The 17,442-nt window shown below is 37.6% G+C and overlaps 1 protein-coding gene and 1 long non-coding RNA gene across 2 annotated transcripts; one reads left to right on the forward strand and one right to left on the reverse strand.

The window, feature by feature from the left end:
- The first annotated feature begins 6,885 nt into the window (after positions 1–6,885).
- Positions 6,886–8,121, forward strand: LOC145077094 (uncharacterized). The gene is made up of 2 exons (XR_013692954.1): positions 6,886–7,231; positions 7,435–8,121. It is a non-coding gene; the product is annotated as an uncharacterized LOC145077094 (long non-coding RNA).
- A 1,596-nt stretch (positions 8,122–9,717) lies between these two features.
- On the reverse strand, positions 9,718–13,420 carry LOC145073829 (receptor-like protein EIX2). Its single transcript, XM_079020313.1, has one exon. It carries the CDS (start codon positions 13,211–13,213, stop codon positions 9,956–9,958), a length of 3,258 nt encoding a protein of 1,085 aa, XP_078876439.1. The 5' UTR covers positions 13,214–13,420; the 3' UTR covers positions 9,718–9,955.
- Positions 13,421–17,442: the final 4,022 nt, after the last annotated feature.

The raw sequence follows: 17,442 nt of genomic DNA on the forward strand, positions 1-17,442 counted from the left end.
TATACCCTCGCACCTTCAAGTCATCACTCCCTCTGAGGACTAAAAACCATTCCTTCGTCCTCCGAAGGTACTTAAGAATATTCTTGACCGCAATCCAATGGGCTCTGCCAGGGTTCCCTTGATATCTACTAACCATGCTCAAAGCAAAGGCTACATCAGGGCGAGTACAAGTCATAGCATACATGATTGAGCCAACTGCGGAAGCGTATGGTACTCGGCTCATTTCTGCTATTTCGGCTTCGGTACTCGGACTTTGAGTCTTACTCAACTTGGCATTACTTTGTATCGGTAATTCTCCCTTCTTCGAGTTTTCCATACTAAAACGTTTTAGTACTTTATCTAAGTAAGTGTTCTGACCAAGTCCTATTAGTCTCTTACTTCGTTCTCTCACTATCCTTATTCCCAGAATATAGGAAGCCTCTTCGAGGTCCTTGACAGCGAAACACTTCCCGAGCCAGGACTTAACCTCCTGCAGAGTCGGGACATCATTTCCTATGAGTAGTATGTCGTCGACATACAAAACGAGGAAGCTTACTATACTCCCACTAGCTTTGACATATACACATGATTCATCTTCGCTTCGTACAAATCCAAACTCTTTGACTTTCTCATCGAAGCAAAGATTCCATCTGCGAGATGCTTGCTTAAGTCCATAAATGGACTTCTCAAGCTTACACGCTCTATTTGGATGCTTCGGATCAACAAAACCCTCTGGCTGAGCCATGTAAACATCCTTAGCCAACTTCCCATTAAGGAAAGCGGTTTTGACATCCATTTGCCAAATCTCATAATCATGAAATGTGGCAATTGCTAGCATCACTCTAATAGATTTTATCTTCGCAACTGGTTAGAAGGTCTCATCATAGTCAACTCCGGGAGTTTGAGTAAAGCCCTTCGCAACTAATCGCGCCTTATATGTGTGTATGTTTCCATCAACGTCGGTCTTCTTCTTGAAGATCCATTTGCACCCAACGGTCTTACGTCCGGGCACATTATCAACCAAATTCCAAACTTGGTTGTCATACATGGACTGGATCTCGCTGTCCATTGCCTCTTTCCATTTCGCAGACTCCGGGCCTGCTATGGCTTCCTTATAGCTATTAGGTTCATCTAGATTTATTAGTGTACCATCACTAATATACGTATCCCCTTCGGTAGTAATATGAAAACCATAAAACTGGGGTTGAACTCTAACTCTTTCGGAACGTCTAAGAGGTAAGGACTCGTCAATTGGTTCAACCGGAGTTTCCTCCTCGGGTTGAGTGACAGCGGTAGAGGTTCCTTCATCTATCGACTCTTGAATCTCTTCAAGCTCGATTTGCCTCCCACTGTCTCCTTGGCTTATGATCTCTCGCTCTCGGAAAACTCCTCTCCTCGCAACAAAGACAACATTGTCCTTCGGTCTATAGAAGAGATATCCAAAGGATTTCTGCAGGTAGCTGATGAAAATACATTGCTCACTACGAGGTTCGAGCTTGGCGTGAGTATCTCGTCTTACGAAAGCCTCGCAACCCCAAACCTTGATATGTGCTAACGAGGGAGCCTTCCCTGTCCACATTTCGTGAGGTATTTTGGCAAACTTCTTAGTAGGGACTCGGTTAAGGATATGGGCGGCAGTCTCTAAGGCATACCCCCAGAATGAGATAGGTAGTGAAGCACGACTCATCATAGAGCGGACCATGTCTAACAAGGTTCGATTACGCCTTTCTGCCACACCATTCAACTTCGGTGTCCTAGGTGGCGTCAATTGTGAAACTATTCCACACTCCTTGAGATAGTCGTGGAATTCAAGACTTAGGTACTCTCCTCCTCGATCGGATCGAAGCATCTTGATTTTCCTGCCCAATTGATTCTCCACTTCATTCTTGAACTCTTTGAACTTTTAAAACGTTTCTGACTTTTGTTTGATTAAGTAGATATACCCATATCTACTATAGTCATCGGTAAAAGTCACATAGAAGCGGTTCCCATCCTTTGTGGTTGATCTAAACGGTCCACATACATCGGTATGTATGAGGTCCAATAGACCCTCACCCCTTTCACATGTACTAGTGAAGGGTGACTTGGGCATCTTTCCAAGCAAACAAGACTCGCATGTGTCATCTTCCCTAAGGTCGAATGACTCAAACACTCCATCCTTTTGGAGTTGGGCTATGCGCTTCTTGTTGACATGTCCAAGACGACAATGCCACAAGGATGCTTTATCCATACTATTGGAAGAATCCATGCATAAAACATCATTTCCTAGGTTATCTACAATCATAACAGTTTCATAAATTCCATTACATGGTATTGCTTCAAAATATAAGACACCATTTAGATAAGCACAAATAGAACCATTCTCATTATTAAAAGAAAATCTAAATCCTTGTCTAAACAAACCATGAAATGAAATTATGTTTCTTGCCATTTCTGGCGAATAGCAACAATTGTTTAAATCTAAACATAAACCATTCCTAAGCACTAGAGAATACACTCCAATCTTGGTCACAGGCGACGATCTTCTGTTCCCCATGATTAGATTTATTCTTCCATGCTCCACATCCCTATTTCTTCTTAGTCCCTGCAATTCAGAACAAATGTGGTAACCACACCTGGTATCGAGGACCCAAGAAATAGCATGAGATGAATCATTAGATTTAATTGTGTATATACCTACAAAAGACGGCTTGATCTTTCCTTCCCTGATGGCTTGCATGTAGTCTGGTCAGCTTCTCTTCCAATGCCCTATTTTGTGGCAATGGTGGCACTCTGCCTCCTTTGGGTTAGGGTTAGGCTTAGCGGGATCAACTTTGGTCCCACTAGAAGAGGAACCATCTCGGGACTTTCCCTTGCGGTGGCTCTTTGACGGAGCCTTGCTCTTCTTGCCTCTTCCTTGCCCAATGGCCAAAACAGGAGCAGCAGGTGGATTGGGAGTGGGTGCAACAGACTTGTCCTTGAGGTTGCTCTCAGCAACCCTAAGGAGACCTTGGAGCTTACTTAAGGTGACCTCTTCCTTGTTCATGTGGTAGGTCATCCTAAATTGATTGTAACACGGAGGCAAGGAGTGAAGCACCATGTCGATCGCCAAGTCTTCCCCAAAGTCAACATTCAACTTGCGAAGACGATCGACATACATTTGCATCTTTTGCAGGTGCACGGTTAAAGATTCTCCATGACCCATTTTGGCGGAGATCATGTTAGAGAAGATCTCGTAACGTTCCTGCCTCGCGTTTTGGTGGTATCTCTCCAACAAGTCTTGGTGCATTTCGTACGGATACATGTCCTCATAGGACTTTTGGAATTCGGCGTTCATTGTGGCTATCATGATGCAATGTACCTTCGTTGCATCACGTTCATGAGTCTCAAAAGCAGTCATTTCAGCCGGAGTAGCAATTTCTGGGTTGATCTTCTCGAGCTTCTCATCGAGGACATACTCCTTGTCCTCATAGCGAGCAATTGTGCGAATGTATCTTATCCATTCGCTAAAGTTCGTCCCATCGAAAGTCACCTTTTGGCAAAGGCTCATCAATGTGAACGAGCTAGCAACAACGTTGTTCGCGTTCGACATCTACAAATAGAAAGGACAAAGATAGATTAGAATTTGAATCCCTAATAATCACCCAATAAGAAAATTAGGGCTAGGATCCAACAACAATATTTACATATTAGAAAAGGGATGCCGTAATCTAACATGCAAACAATTTGAAGGTAAGTGAATGACAATTCACTAATTCTCCACCATGAAAACATAACTTTAAGTTCTAAATGTATTGAGAATTCTTAGGTTTGGATGAGATTCATTGAAACTTTTCAGTGGTATGTTTAAATCTCGATATGCACCTCTCGTTTGTGACTGGGATACCGAGGATCACAAAGTGGGTGTGAATTACCATGCAAATTCACATGGTGCCTTCATTGTAACAATCACCTATTCGATGTGCCGGTAAACCACACACGCTCCATCGAACTATGATAAACAATGAATCACCATTTGCCACCTTTGCTTAGAACCAATTAGTGTGCCGGTAAACCACACACGCTCCACTAACTTCTCAGCAAGGGTGCAAAGTGTAATTTCATGGGATTGCATCAATTCACTTTTCCTAAAGTAACAAGGATTGGGAATTTTTGAAAAACATGTAGTTACTTTGTATTTCATATTATACTTTTAATGAGGAGATGAGGTTGCCCTATCCTACCCGTTCGGCTAACGACCCTCCACCGATCAAGCAAGCGGTGGGTGTGAGTGTACACCCATTAAGCACCATTTTATAGGCAGCAACCTTATACCCACCTTATAGACCGGCTTCGTGAATGAGGCCTACTAACGGTAAGACTAGCATTTTAATTATATATATATATATATATGTGTGTGTGTGTGTGTGTGTGTGTGTGTGTGTGTGTTAATCTTGTAATATTATATTATTATAGGGTTGAATTTTAAACTTGTGAAATTCTAGGGTTTGAAATTCAAATTGTCTAAATTAAACTTTTAATCACAAAACATAAATTTCAAAACTTGAGGGCAAGTTTTTAACTTTTCAAAACATAGGGGATCAAATAACAAATAATCTAAATTAACATTTAATCACATAATTATCCATATTTGATTTATTTAATTATTTCTTGCAAAACAATTTACCAATTTAATTAAAATAATTAATCAATTATCACATAAGGAAATTAATATTTAATTAATTGATAAATATCTTCAATTAGGTCAAGAATATACTCAAATATATCTTAAAATCGGATTTATATTGATCTATTAAGATTAAGGTAAGCAAAAGATAAACAACAAGAAATCCCGAAATTAGCTCTTTCTGACGCTCGAACTCGCCGAGTACCACAACAGACTCGCCGAGTTGAGCCTACTCGCCGAGTCCACTATGGGACTCGCCGAGTTCATCAGGCAGAATGACAAAATTCGAATTTTTCAAGCAACAAACAAGCAACCAATGCATCAATTCAATATAAACCAATCTAGGCTCTGATACCACTGATGTGTTTTAGCCATATGAACATTCCTATGTGCACATACAAACCATAATGCTTGGATCTAGGTTTCTCTAATTGAACATGCATTGAATCCAATACTTTTGAACAATAGATCTAGGTAATAACATAAGAAAAACAGATCTAGAAGATTACTTTAAGTTGCTTGCTTGAATATTCTTGTCCTTGGAGCTTAGAGTCACAATTGTCATTCCTCTAATGGCTTACAAACACCAACTTAGCAAGAGGATGATTAGAGAGAGAGGGGAGGGAGCTAGAAATCGGCCAGGGTTCTTCCAAAGGCAAGAGTGCCGATTTCATCAACCCCTTAGGTCTATTTATACTTGTAAGGCTCCTAGGGTTTCACCCTTAAACCCTAATTGGATAACTTAGGCCCTAAGCAATCCAATACCCTAATGATAAGCCTTGGACGATTTCAAGGTCTATCCAAAGCCCTTAAAACCGTCCCCCCTTATCCATAAGGGATTATAGCCCAAAGTACAACTATCATACAATTGACAGTTTATGCCCTTCTATTTAATTAATCTCTTTAAGTCACCAAATTAATTCCTAATTAATTTATGACTTATATTAATCAAATAATAATATTATTTTTCCTTATATTATTCTCATAATATATTAATAATATTTCTTCTCTCATTATAAATCATCCTGTCAAGTTGCTATGGTGAAGGCAACCCAAAAGGACCATGCACAACCGGGTCAAATACTTGCCTAATATAGTTGCAGCCTTAGACACTATTCCAACAATTTCATATCTAAAAGTTGGAGGCTTGGACTTAATAGATTAATTTGTTAAAAGTGAATTCTTGGACTTTTTGGGCTTATAGTTTAAATATTGTTTGTTTTGGAAAGGCTTAATGGATAAAGTTGGAAACTTTATCCATCTGGGCCTTATGGGAGTTTATATCGGTAATTTAGAGGATTCACCTAACGGATTAAGTCATTTCGCCCTCTGGATTCACCCTCAGTGCGATACGCTTCTTCTGGGCATATGGGTGCTTTTTTGGGTTTTCTAATATAAGCTTGTTAAGTGCATTCAATCGACTTTTCTATCCGATAGTGAGCGTTGGGTTCTCTTAGAAAGTGTGGTTCATTTTTTGACCATAATTTGACTTTTTTCACTTTTGATTAGGTTTGACATTGGGTCAGGCTTTAGGGTATTAAGTCTTAGGCTGTTTTTGACCTAGAGTTATATAATTAGGTGGTTGTTGAGCCAACCTTCTCTTTCTGTGCGCTGTTGTGATTTCTGTTTGTAACGATGTGAGTTTTCTCACTATACTTTGTATTGTAGTATGTATCTTTGCGTGTAGGATGCCATTATGCAATAGTGATATGTTAGTCTGGTAGATCTGTTATGTTTACATGTATTGTTTGTTTGTTTGCATATGTCGAATATTGTGTTTAGGTTGAGGCGATCCTGCTTTGTGTTGTAGGCCAAGATACCCGGGCGATCTAGGTGTATTGTAGGCCTTGCGAGGCAGTTCAGTCAGACTATAGGCCCAATGGAGCGGTCCAGCTATATTGTAGGCAAGGGGTGGTCAAGTTAGACTATAGGCTCGGGAGAGCGGTCCAGGTGTACTATAGGTTTTGTGAGGTGGTCCAGTCAGAATGTAGACTCATGTGTGGATGCATTGTATGTGTATTGTTGTGTGGCGTATTTTAGGGAATTCACTAAACTTTGACTTATAGTTATCGATTAAATGTTTTTCAGGTACTTTGACAATTCGAGGGCGAATGCGTAACTATACACACCCATCAACAGTTTAATGATTTGAGATTCCATGACATTTTTTTATAATCTTATTTGAACTATGGTTTACAAATAAAGGATTTTTGCTTGAAAATGTCTTATGAAAATATGTGTTTAAAAATGAAAATTTTATTATGAAAATTGGTACGTCACAAGATGGCTTCTATTTTTGATGGTGCTCGAATCTAATAAGTTGTTGCCTCTACCATCGTTTTTTGCAGTGTTGATGTTTTTCTGTTGTTCGTCTTCATCCACTAGATGGTAGACAATACCCAAGCTTGGCGTAGGTTTGGTGCTGAGTATTTGGGTCTTTATGGTCCCGAAATTGTCATCAAGACCCATCAGAAATTTGTATACACAGTCTTTCTCTTTGGACTCGATAAGTCTTTTTCCTAGGTTGCAAGAATAGTTGGGGCACGTTCATGTTGGTGAAGAAGAGACAGATTCAATTTCATGCTATACACCCTTCATCATCGTGAAGTAAGTGAAAACCGAGTAATTCTCTTGTCTTATAGTTGTTAGGGTTCGTTTCAACTTGTAAGCCCTCAGAGCTATTTATTTTCCAGATCTCTCTTAGAGGTCTTCACAAATCTGTTTAGTCGTCATTACATATTTGACATGTTTTTTATCTCTGTTTCCGTGACAATAGTAATCCATCCTTTGATGATGCCGTCACTTTGCAGCCATGCCTTGTATTCTTGCGCATCTTCTGCTGGTTTTGGGATAGTTCCATCAATGAAGTCGACCCTATTCTTGGGAATGAGGAATTCACTCATCTCCCGAGACCAGTCAGGATAGTTGTCATTCAAACTATCATTCACGTGCATCTGATGAGGATAATCAGTAAGGTGAATATAGTATGGCGAATCTGGATCAAAAGAGGGGTTTTTGGCACTTCCTTCGGCGTCATCTGTTGGTACAACCATGGTGGCCTTTGGTTTGTGATTTCAATGGATCAGAGGACCCGTTGATACCATATAGAAAACAAAAGTAAAGTTCAACTGGAACGAATTGATTCCGGGGTTATCTCATACAATCGACAAAGGAGAGTATATATACATCATTATGAACTAAAGGATAAGCAGGAAATTAGATAGAATCCTACCGGGAAACTAGGAAGAAAATAAAGATAAGATAAACATAATCTTGATATTAATATTATTTTCTTCAAGTGTAGGCTTCTATTCATGGATTTTGTGAATTCTAGTGGAATTCAATTTCGAAGTAACTACGAGATAAGACTAGGCTTCACCCCGAGGGGGATGTTTTTTTCGGTATTATGCTATAACAGATTTCACAAAATTACAGGAAAAACTATGTACAACTCAATGAAAAGTTTGATATAAAAGATTCCCATGGTCCTCTCATAATTTTAGGATAATGCTATAAATGAGTAGATCTTTTGAAAAACAACGTTATTCTAATAAGAAAAAAAATGAATGTATGATGCTATGATAGGAATAAATGGAAGTAGATGCTATTTCTTACCAGATGTCAATTTCTCGACCAAGCTGATTATGTTGACCGAGAACCAAGCTGATTATGTTGTAAAGGTTGATTATGTTCCAAAATTGAAATGGCTAAAAATTAGTACATAAAAAATAGGAAATAAAAAACATTTGCAAAAAATAGCAAGTTACTTTAATTTATTTTGTGTGGTATAGCATCCTACTTACAAAATTTTCAACTATGGCATTGTAATTTCAATTTTTTTTCTTATTAAGACATTGTACTTTGAAAAACCCAATTATAACATTCTACTTTTGATATTTTCCTTATTAGGAGATTATACTTGGAATTTTTTGGCCAAAATATAACAGATAAAATTGATGTGTTTGGATGAAATTGTTAAAATTTCATAGATTTTTCTATAGTACAATGTCATAGTAGGAAGAATACAAGTATGATGCTATAATAAACAAATGGAAAAAGTACATTGATATTTTGAACATCCATAACATTAAAAAATTGGTTTGTGATGATTCCATTGACCTCTCGACCAAGTTGTGATTTATCATCAGCAGCGCCTGACACAAATAAAAAACAAAATCCCAAGTAAAACAACGAAATCGCATGTTTAAATCACAAGTGACCCGACTTCAATTGTTAATTTGTCGGCTAAGAACACCATTTTTCTAAATTTTTGGCTATTAGGTGGAAAGTGATTAGAAAAAGTGGCTCTTTTTATTTTTTTCTCTTTATTTTATCGCATGCCTAAAGTTAAACTCAATTTAGATACCGTCGTACCTTTTATAATAAGATCTAAGACACATTGTACCCGTTCCACCATGATTCCAACATAGTAAAATGAAAAAAAAAAAAAAAAAAAACACCTCATCTATAGATTTTTTTGCAAGAAAGAGTGGCCAACAGTAACATACATGCTCATTTACTTAGATCATAACATTACACAACTGATGTATTAGAATTCATCGTAAGCTCATAATATGAGGCTTCTTTAATACCATATTAAATTATTGATACATGTTGGATGCCACATTCTAGCCACTTCCATCAAGATTTCCATTAGAAGCAAGATGAGACTAGTATTGCTACAAAAACAAAACCCAACAAACAAACATGTATAAATCATCCTAAACTAAATCACCTTATTCAAAAATATGATCAAATAAATATCGTAATTACGTCCTTTAAGAAAACGGAAATTGAAAATTGTAATAAATTTCAGTAAAACAAAATTTATACCTAATTCAATATTTTGGAAGATTTTCTTTGGTATGGCTTACAAGATATTATTAACTTTGCTTTATAAAGTCATCAAAGTCAAGAGTACCTTGAAATTCCCAGTTTATGTGAAGGAAATTCATGTTAAATATTACAGTGATGGTGGTGGGAGGCGATGAATAGGATTGAACCGATTTACGGAACCCATTCATTCTTCCTTTTCGAAGCAATTCCCAAGTGCATATTTATACAATTAACCACAAACAAAAGCACACATATAATAAACAAACAATTAATCGATTTTAATATAAATAGTATACAACTAACCTTAGTAGTATAAGTCAAAACCTCACTCCAACAAAAATTCAAACTCACAACTTTGAACAACACCCATATTACAAATGCCATCAAATATAACTCCAAATAGTAGTATAACTAAGCACAATAGTAGTAATAAACAACATTAATAAAGTCATCTATAATATACATTGGAAAACTACTTGCATTCCCAAGGATCTATCAGGCTTCTCTTTCTCTCTTCATCTTGGCAATTGTTACAACTTGTATCTTCTCTACTGTTTTCTTAGCAAATATGAAAAGATTATGTCTCCACTGCTTCTTGAAAAACAACACTCCAATAACACCCCAAAACCCTGTTGTAAAACCACTCATTACATCCGCATAAAACCATACCTTCGTATTGTTGTTGTGCAATATTGTGGGGACTTTATGATTTGAGCAATTTCTTGACAATGGTGCTCCACATAGATAGTTGTTTCCAGCATAAATAGTTGGGTCATTAAGGGTCTGCAATTGATTCCCTTTTGGAATTTGTCCAGACAAGTTGTTGTACGACAAATTCAAATGACTCAAAAAATTCAAAGCTGCCATGCTTGGAGGAATCACCCCAATCAATTCGTTTCCAGATAAATCGAGAGAAAATAACTTTTTCATGTTTCCAATGTTGTGTGGAATATCCCCAATGAGATGATTATTGGACAAATTAAGACCCATCAACATTGCAAGTTGGGTTAGCTTGACTGGTATTTCTCCAACAAGTTTATTGCTTGAAAGGTCCATGTTAAAAACCATATCCCATGTTGTTGTATATTCAAGATCAACACCTTTCATGACTTGAAACACATTCTCATCAGAATCAAAAGGGATAATCATTGAATGTACTCCGCTACTATTAACCATGGCTTTCAACTCTCCGAGACATTGAGGGATGGTTCCGGTTAAATTGTTGTATGCAACATCCAAAATTTGAAGATTTGAAGCTTTACACAACGATTGAGGAATTCTTCCGGTGAAATTATTGTTGTGTAACCTCAAAACTATCAAGGATGTAAGATTTTCCCCAATCCATTCAGGTATGTTTCCAGAGAATTCATTATCACCCAAATCTAAGATACACAAATCTCCTAAATTCCCCAATTCTTCAGGAAGTTCGCCAACAAAGCTATTGTCATTCAAACTTAATCGAAGTAATGATAATGAATTACGAGCTATTGTATTTGGAATAACACCAGACAACCGATTTGAGCTAAATATCATGGTCATCAACCGTTGCATATTATCAAAACAGTTGGGGATTTTCCCTGTTAACTTATTTTTGGAAAGATCAAGAAAGTCCAAATCTGTCTTGCATAAAGACCTTGGAATCGACCCATAGAAAAGATTATTTCCTAGAAATAACGCCCAATATGCAGAAGCATGGAAATTCCCCCCATTAGGAAGGTTTATCAAAGAACCACTGAGTTTGTTGTGGGAGAGGTCTAAGTAAGGAATGATGGGCGTCTTCTGCAACCATGTAGGAAGAGGTCCTGAGATTGAAGCATTGGACAACACTAACGTTTTAAGTTCCCTTTGATTTCGAAGCCATTGTGGAAATCCGTTTTCGATTTTGCAAGAACTGAGTCGAAGACTTACTAATTTGAATGGAGGTACCCACTCATGTGAAACATTGAATGTCAACTTACGATTAGAAGAAGCATCCAACTTCTTCAACATCGAAAGGTCAGAAAAATGGGCTTCAGAAACTACTCCTTCTAGAAAATTGTTAGAGATAACTAGAGAACGGAGTTTCAAAAGTTGCCCAAATGAAACGGGAATATTCCCATTTAACATATTTGAAGACAATGAAATTGTTTGTAAAGAAACAAGTCTTCCTAGAGATGATGGGATGGGGCCCATTAACTGATTGGATCCCAAATTCAAATATGTTAAATCGGTTAATTCTCCAATCGATTCTGGAATTCTCCCATTTAACAAATTAGAAGAAAGATCAAGAGAAGAAAGTGTCCCAAGGAATTTTGGAATGTGACCAGTTAACATGTTTTCAGATAGATCTAATACTTGTAAAAATCGTAAGCTTCTTATAGATTCAGGAATTGAACCTGTTAATTTGTTTCCAGATAGATGTAAGCCACTTAAATCGGTAAACCTTCCAAGTAGTTCTGGAATTGAACCATTTAAACTCAACTGTAAAAACAACCTCTCTAAAGCATAATGGGAGCATTCAGAAACATTTTTTAATGAGTCAATAATTTCTATATCAAATGGATTTTGTGACGCACTCAATTGTTTCAAGTGACAAAGCCTCCAGATTCCAATATGTTCAATCTGCTTAAACTCATTAGAAGAAAGATCAAGCTCTAGAAGATTAGGCATATTAGGAACCGATGAATTCAACATGTTTCCTGAAAGCTCAAGGACTCTTAAGGAACTCATGTTTGTTAAAAGTGATGGAAATGTCCCTTCAACTGAATTATCGCTAAGATCCAGATGTTGGATGTCATAAAATGTACTGAGATTAAGATGAGGGGTGGATAGAAACGTCTTATCAATCCCACAACTTGACAAATGCAATTCTGATAAAGAAGGGATCATGTTTAGCAAGGTTACAAGGCTTCCTATGAAACTAAGATCAAATGAAGAAAGATCCAGGAATTGAAGGGATGTCATGTTTTGAAGAATTGTAGGGAGAAAAGTTTCGAAAGAATTGAAGCCAAGATCCAGGTGTTTGATGTTGGGAAGTATTCTACTCGAATTAAGAAAAGGAATGGAAACTCCACAACTATGCAAATTTAACCATTCTAATGAAGGAATATTGTAAAGCACAATGTCCGAGTTCTGTGTTCCACTAAGATCCAGTGAACTTAAGTCGAGATGCTCGAGTGATGAAAGGCCAAGTGTCCATGACATATCATCTACTATTAGCTCTAAGTTTGAACTGAGATCAAGAACCTTTATATTAGAAAGATTCCCAATGTGATGAGGAATAATACCTTTAAAATCAGCATAGGAGAGATTGAGGTAGCTCAGGTGCTTCAAGGTTCCAATAAACTCAGGGATCATACTTCCTTGAAAATCATTCCCACTCAAGTCCAAGTGTTTCAGATGCATTAACTCTTCCAAAGAAGAGCTCACCTCATTCCCAACTAAGTAGTTTCCATCATCATTTTCAGGATCAAAAAGATATGCCATGTCTCCTCTGAGATAAACACCTTCCACATTTCCAGTGACTCTGTGGCATATGATTCTTTCCCACAAGCAACAGTTATTGCCAACCCATGATGACAACATTCCAGAAGGATCTTTCACACTTTGTTTGATCTTGAGAAGAGCAAGTCTCTCTTGCTTAGAGCAAACGACACTGACACTGACACTGACACTGACACTGATATTTCCAAGACCCAAACAAGTATATGTTGTGGCAACAAACAAAACACATACGAAAACGTGAGGGAGCCCCAAAACCCTTGAATTCTCCATTTTCAAGCTTGACTAGTTTTAGTTTAGAAGGAAGTTGAAGTGGAAAGGATGGATTGTTATAATGGAGTAATGGTTTGGTATGATAAAGTTACTAGTTTATTTATAAGTAGAGAATCGAAGAGCAACTTATTGCCATGCATGGAAGACTTGTAAATGGATAACTTACATTATTGTGGTCGTAGCCAGTCTCCATTCCCCAACTCCCATGGCAGAAGCAACATATAAGTTAAATTTGGCTTTAAATGCTTGAAATCAATTTCAAGGAAATGAACAGTTTCCTGCTTGAATAATAAAATGTATAGTGCAATCTGGTCTGGGTTTCATTTATTGATCATATTTTTAACAAAATTAAATTAATTATTTTAAGTCAGTATGCTACAATAGACCAACTACACCAAATTAAAGAAACGGAACTCATTTTACCCATCTAAAATCCAGCACCCACCCACCCAAAAACAATTAATATCTCAACAACCAGCAGTTTGGTGGGCTGCCGTGAAAATGCTCCAACAAAGAATAGTAGCACTACATTAGTTATTTAAGTTTATTCAACAAAAGTAAATGAATGGTATGCTCCACAAATGTTTATTACACAAAAGCCAAAATTTAACTATTTTGGGTTTAAAATTTAAATGCTTAAGATCAATTTCAAGTAAATGAACAGGTTATGCTTCAATTCGAAAAATCTTTGCTACGTCGCAATTTGGTTGAGGTTTCATTTTTCCGATTTTCACCCCAAGTCTCATTAGCTTTTTTAGTTAAAAAAAAACAAATTAGTCCATTTAAATGCTTATATTTTGGTTATTGTTGTTAAAGGTAATATATCTTTATTATTGTATTATATCCAATAGTATTTTTTAATATAATAATTTGTATATAATTTTTTATAAAACAAATTATTGAAACAATAAAAAAGGGTTTATGTCATTACTTAGGGGGTGTTTGGATAGGAAAAAAAGAGGTTGCTTATTGCTTATTCTCACAATAAGCTAATTTGAGTGTTTAGATAAAATCCAGCTTATTAAACTAAATAAGCTAATTTTAATAAACATTTATCCTCATGTTTAATGTTTATTGCTTATTCCCACCACAAATAAGCAATAAGCAATAAGCTAATCCAAACACCCCCTTAAAAGGTATTTGATACCCGCTGCATGAAAAGAAAATATGTTTTTTTCCACTTTTTCCCAATACGTGTCGAAACCAACCAAGAGACCAAACATAACCTTTCTCTCTAGTAGCCGACTCCCTCTCTGCCAACACCTCCACTCCGCCAGCACCACCGCTTCTTCGGCGCCATCCTCTACCAGCGACATCACCCTTCTTGTAAAACTTCTGATTTTGAAAAATGCTATCTGAAAATCGAGTTCTTATTATTCTAAAAACGGTTTACCCATCTCTAAAAATCGATTTTACATGCTGAAATCTGACTTTTTTAATGATATTATTGTGTAGAAGTATGATTTGTATGGTGTTTTTTTGTTGAAATATGGTGTTATTGTGTTGGATTTGTTTTTTTGGTGTTATGTGTTAAAATGTTGTTGCAACCTTGCAAAAATGTGAAAATGTTGCTTGATTTTCTTTATTTTACTTGGTATGTTGCTGAAATATATGGAATTTTGCTAAAAAATCGCTCTTTGTTGATTTTGTTTGGTATTATTAGCAATATATATATATATATATATATATATATATATATATATATATATATATATATATCTAAATACTAAGATCTATGCTTACTATTAAACGGGCGATTTATGAAAACTTCTAAAACTACTGGCATTTAAATGTAACTTTTAAATGGTCAGAAGGACATAATTGGAATTGCAACTTTACCTATTTCCTATAATTTTTTACCCTCTCACCTCTTACCTTTCTTATCCCCGTATATATATCCTCTCTCTCTAGGGTTTCATAAGACGCAACCACCATCTTCGACCCATCACCGGTAGAGAAGAGGTGCCAATGAGACCAGATGAGGCACCTCCTTCTTAACGACATCATCATCGACTGTATTGTGCCATCATTTTCTACCAAACTGAATCTCAATTTCCAATGTGTCGTTTGAACCGCATACAGGTAATTCGATACATAATTTAGATGTCAAATTCGATACATAAATTGCATGCAGCTTATCTTCTTCTCCTATTCGAGTAAAGACTTGATTGCGTATTGTTTTGGTTACAAATATTCGAGACCTACATCCAGATTCAAGAGGCGACATTCTGTAACACCCAAAGTCTTGAAAGTCCAGAAAGTAAAGGAAACCCTAGATTTAAGGGGGACTCAGCGAGTCCAAGGAGGAACTCGGCGAGTCGGAGCGGGATCCGGGTCGAGGAGTAAGTGACCAACTCGGCGAGTCGGCCAAGTGGACTCGGCGAGTCTGGTATGTGCGAGGAAAACCCTAAATCCGGGGCTTGGAGCCTATTTAAACGTCTTAATCTTCTTCCTAGGGCTCCTTTACTGTCTCTCACACCCAGAACGCCGCACCCTAAGCCTCCATTGTGTTCATTCAAGCTTTTAGCCATTTTTTAGTGGTTTTAAGGAAGAAGAAGGAGTGGGAATCTTTGAAGCATCAAGGAGTGGCCTTGGATCCGAAGTTTGGGGAGCATTTCAGAGCATTTGAAGGTATTAAGTCATTTCTCTCCTCCAGATTTTCCTTGGTTATGAGTTTTGGGGCTTTTAGGCCATGTTTAAGATCAATCTTGAGCTTGAGGTCCATATATGAGGTTGCTACCTTAGATCCATGCTTGTTTTGGTTTAGAATCCCGTAAAGTATCAGTCATTGAGTGGATTATGGAGCCTCTTGGTCTTAAACCCTAGTTTTTGGTGCTTTTTGCCTAGATCTCCCTCTCTACACGTAAAGTTTGCAACTTTACGTGGGGGATAGGCTTGGGAAGGGTAGATCTACAGTTTGGAGTCCATGCATGACTCGAAAGTCCTCTGCATGTATGTAGATCTGAATAGACTCGGCGAGTCCTTCGAGTGGACTCGGCGAGTAGCTTGAAGATGAGGAAGAACTCGACGAGTGGGATGAACAACTCGTCGAGACGGATGAAGATAGGCATGAACTCGGCGAGTTGGATGAACAACTCGGCGAGTTGGTTGGAGATTGTCTTGTGCTCGGCGAGTCTGTTATTGGACTCGACGAGTCAGGTCGCGTGGTCCCAAACCCTTCGAGTTAAGTCTCGAGTCAGCGAGTCGAGCCAGGACTCAGTGAGTTGATCAGGTCAGGATTCGGGAATCAGTAGACTCGGCGAGTCAAGTCGCGATTAGAAGGACGTTGAGCATAGGAACTCGGCGAGTCGGTAAGTGGACTCGGCGAGTAGGGTTGACCTGGAAGGTTGACTTTGACCAGGACTTTGACTTGACCAGAGTTGACTTGGTTGTCTGTCAGGGGTCAATTTGACTCAGTGTTGTATTGATATTGGTAGCTCGGGGAGCTAGTATGTGACATCCCCAAAATCTCGGCCAGAAAAGACTGATTTTCATTTATGCTTTTAAATATTTTCAGAGTAAATTCTTTTGATTTGAAAGAGTTGCGGAATTTGTTCCCAAAAACAAAACATGATAAAACAATGTTTACCGAAGCATTTCATAAAAGAAATGTATTTTCATTATAATCAAAACTCGGGGTGTCATGTTCCGATACAGACCAATAAGCATAAACGAATACATTACAAGTCATATAACAAATATAAACATATGCAGACTTGTAAACAAAACAACTTGATGGATCATCCATCGCATGCCCTTCCGCCACTTCCTGTAATACAATTTAAAACTGAGTGGGTCAGGCTTGGGAGCCTAGTGAGCATATAGGGTTTTCAACCCACAATAAATATCATATTTAATTTTCACCAACCAACAATAACCCAATTACCCATTCCCGTTATTCTCACTTTAATGTCCCTAAAACAACTAACATAAGGGACCTAGTCTAAGAATATTTCATTAGGGCGACAACACATGCTTCGGGGGTACCTCAGCAATATAAGTCAAATAAGGCAACCATGAGGGGGATGGAGTACAGCGAATGAACACCCAAGTTCATTAACACCTACAGGTGGCGAACCTGCTAATGTTTCCACAAGACTGTCTAGAATAGCCAGTGGTCATCATCTAAACTCCGCTAGATGACTCAATCAAACAACAACGAGGCCTCTCATCTGTTTATTACACACCAACTGTCTACCCATGTTCTACCCAACATATTAGTAGATAAA

The sequence above is a fragment of the Lactuca serriola genome, chromosome 9 (genome assembly GCF_051521515.1).
Source record: "Lactuca serriola cultivar US96UC23 chromosome 9, Lser_US96UC23_V15, whole genome shotgun sequence".
Classification (NCBI taxonomy): domain Eukaryota; kingdom Viridiplantae; phylum Streptophyta; class Magnoliopsida; order Asterales; family Asteraceae; genus Lactuca; species Lactuca serriola.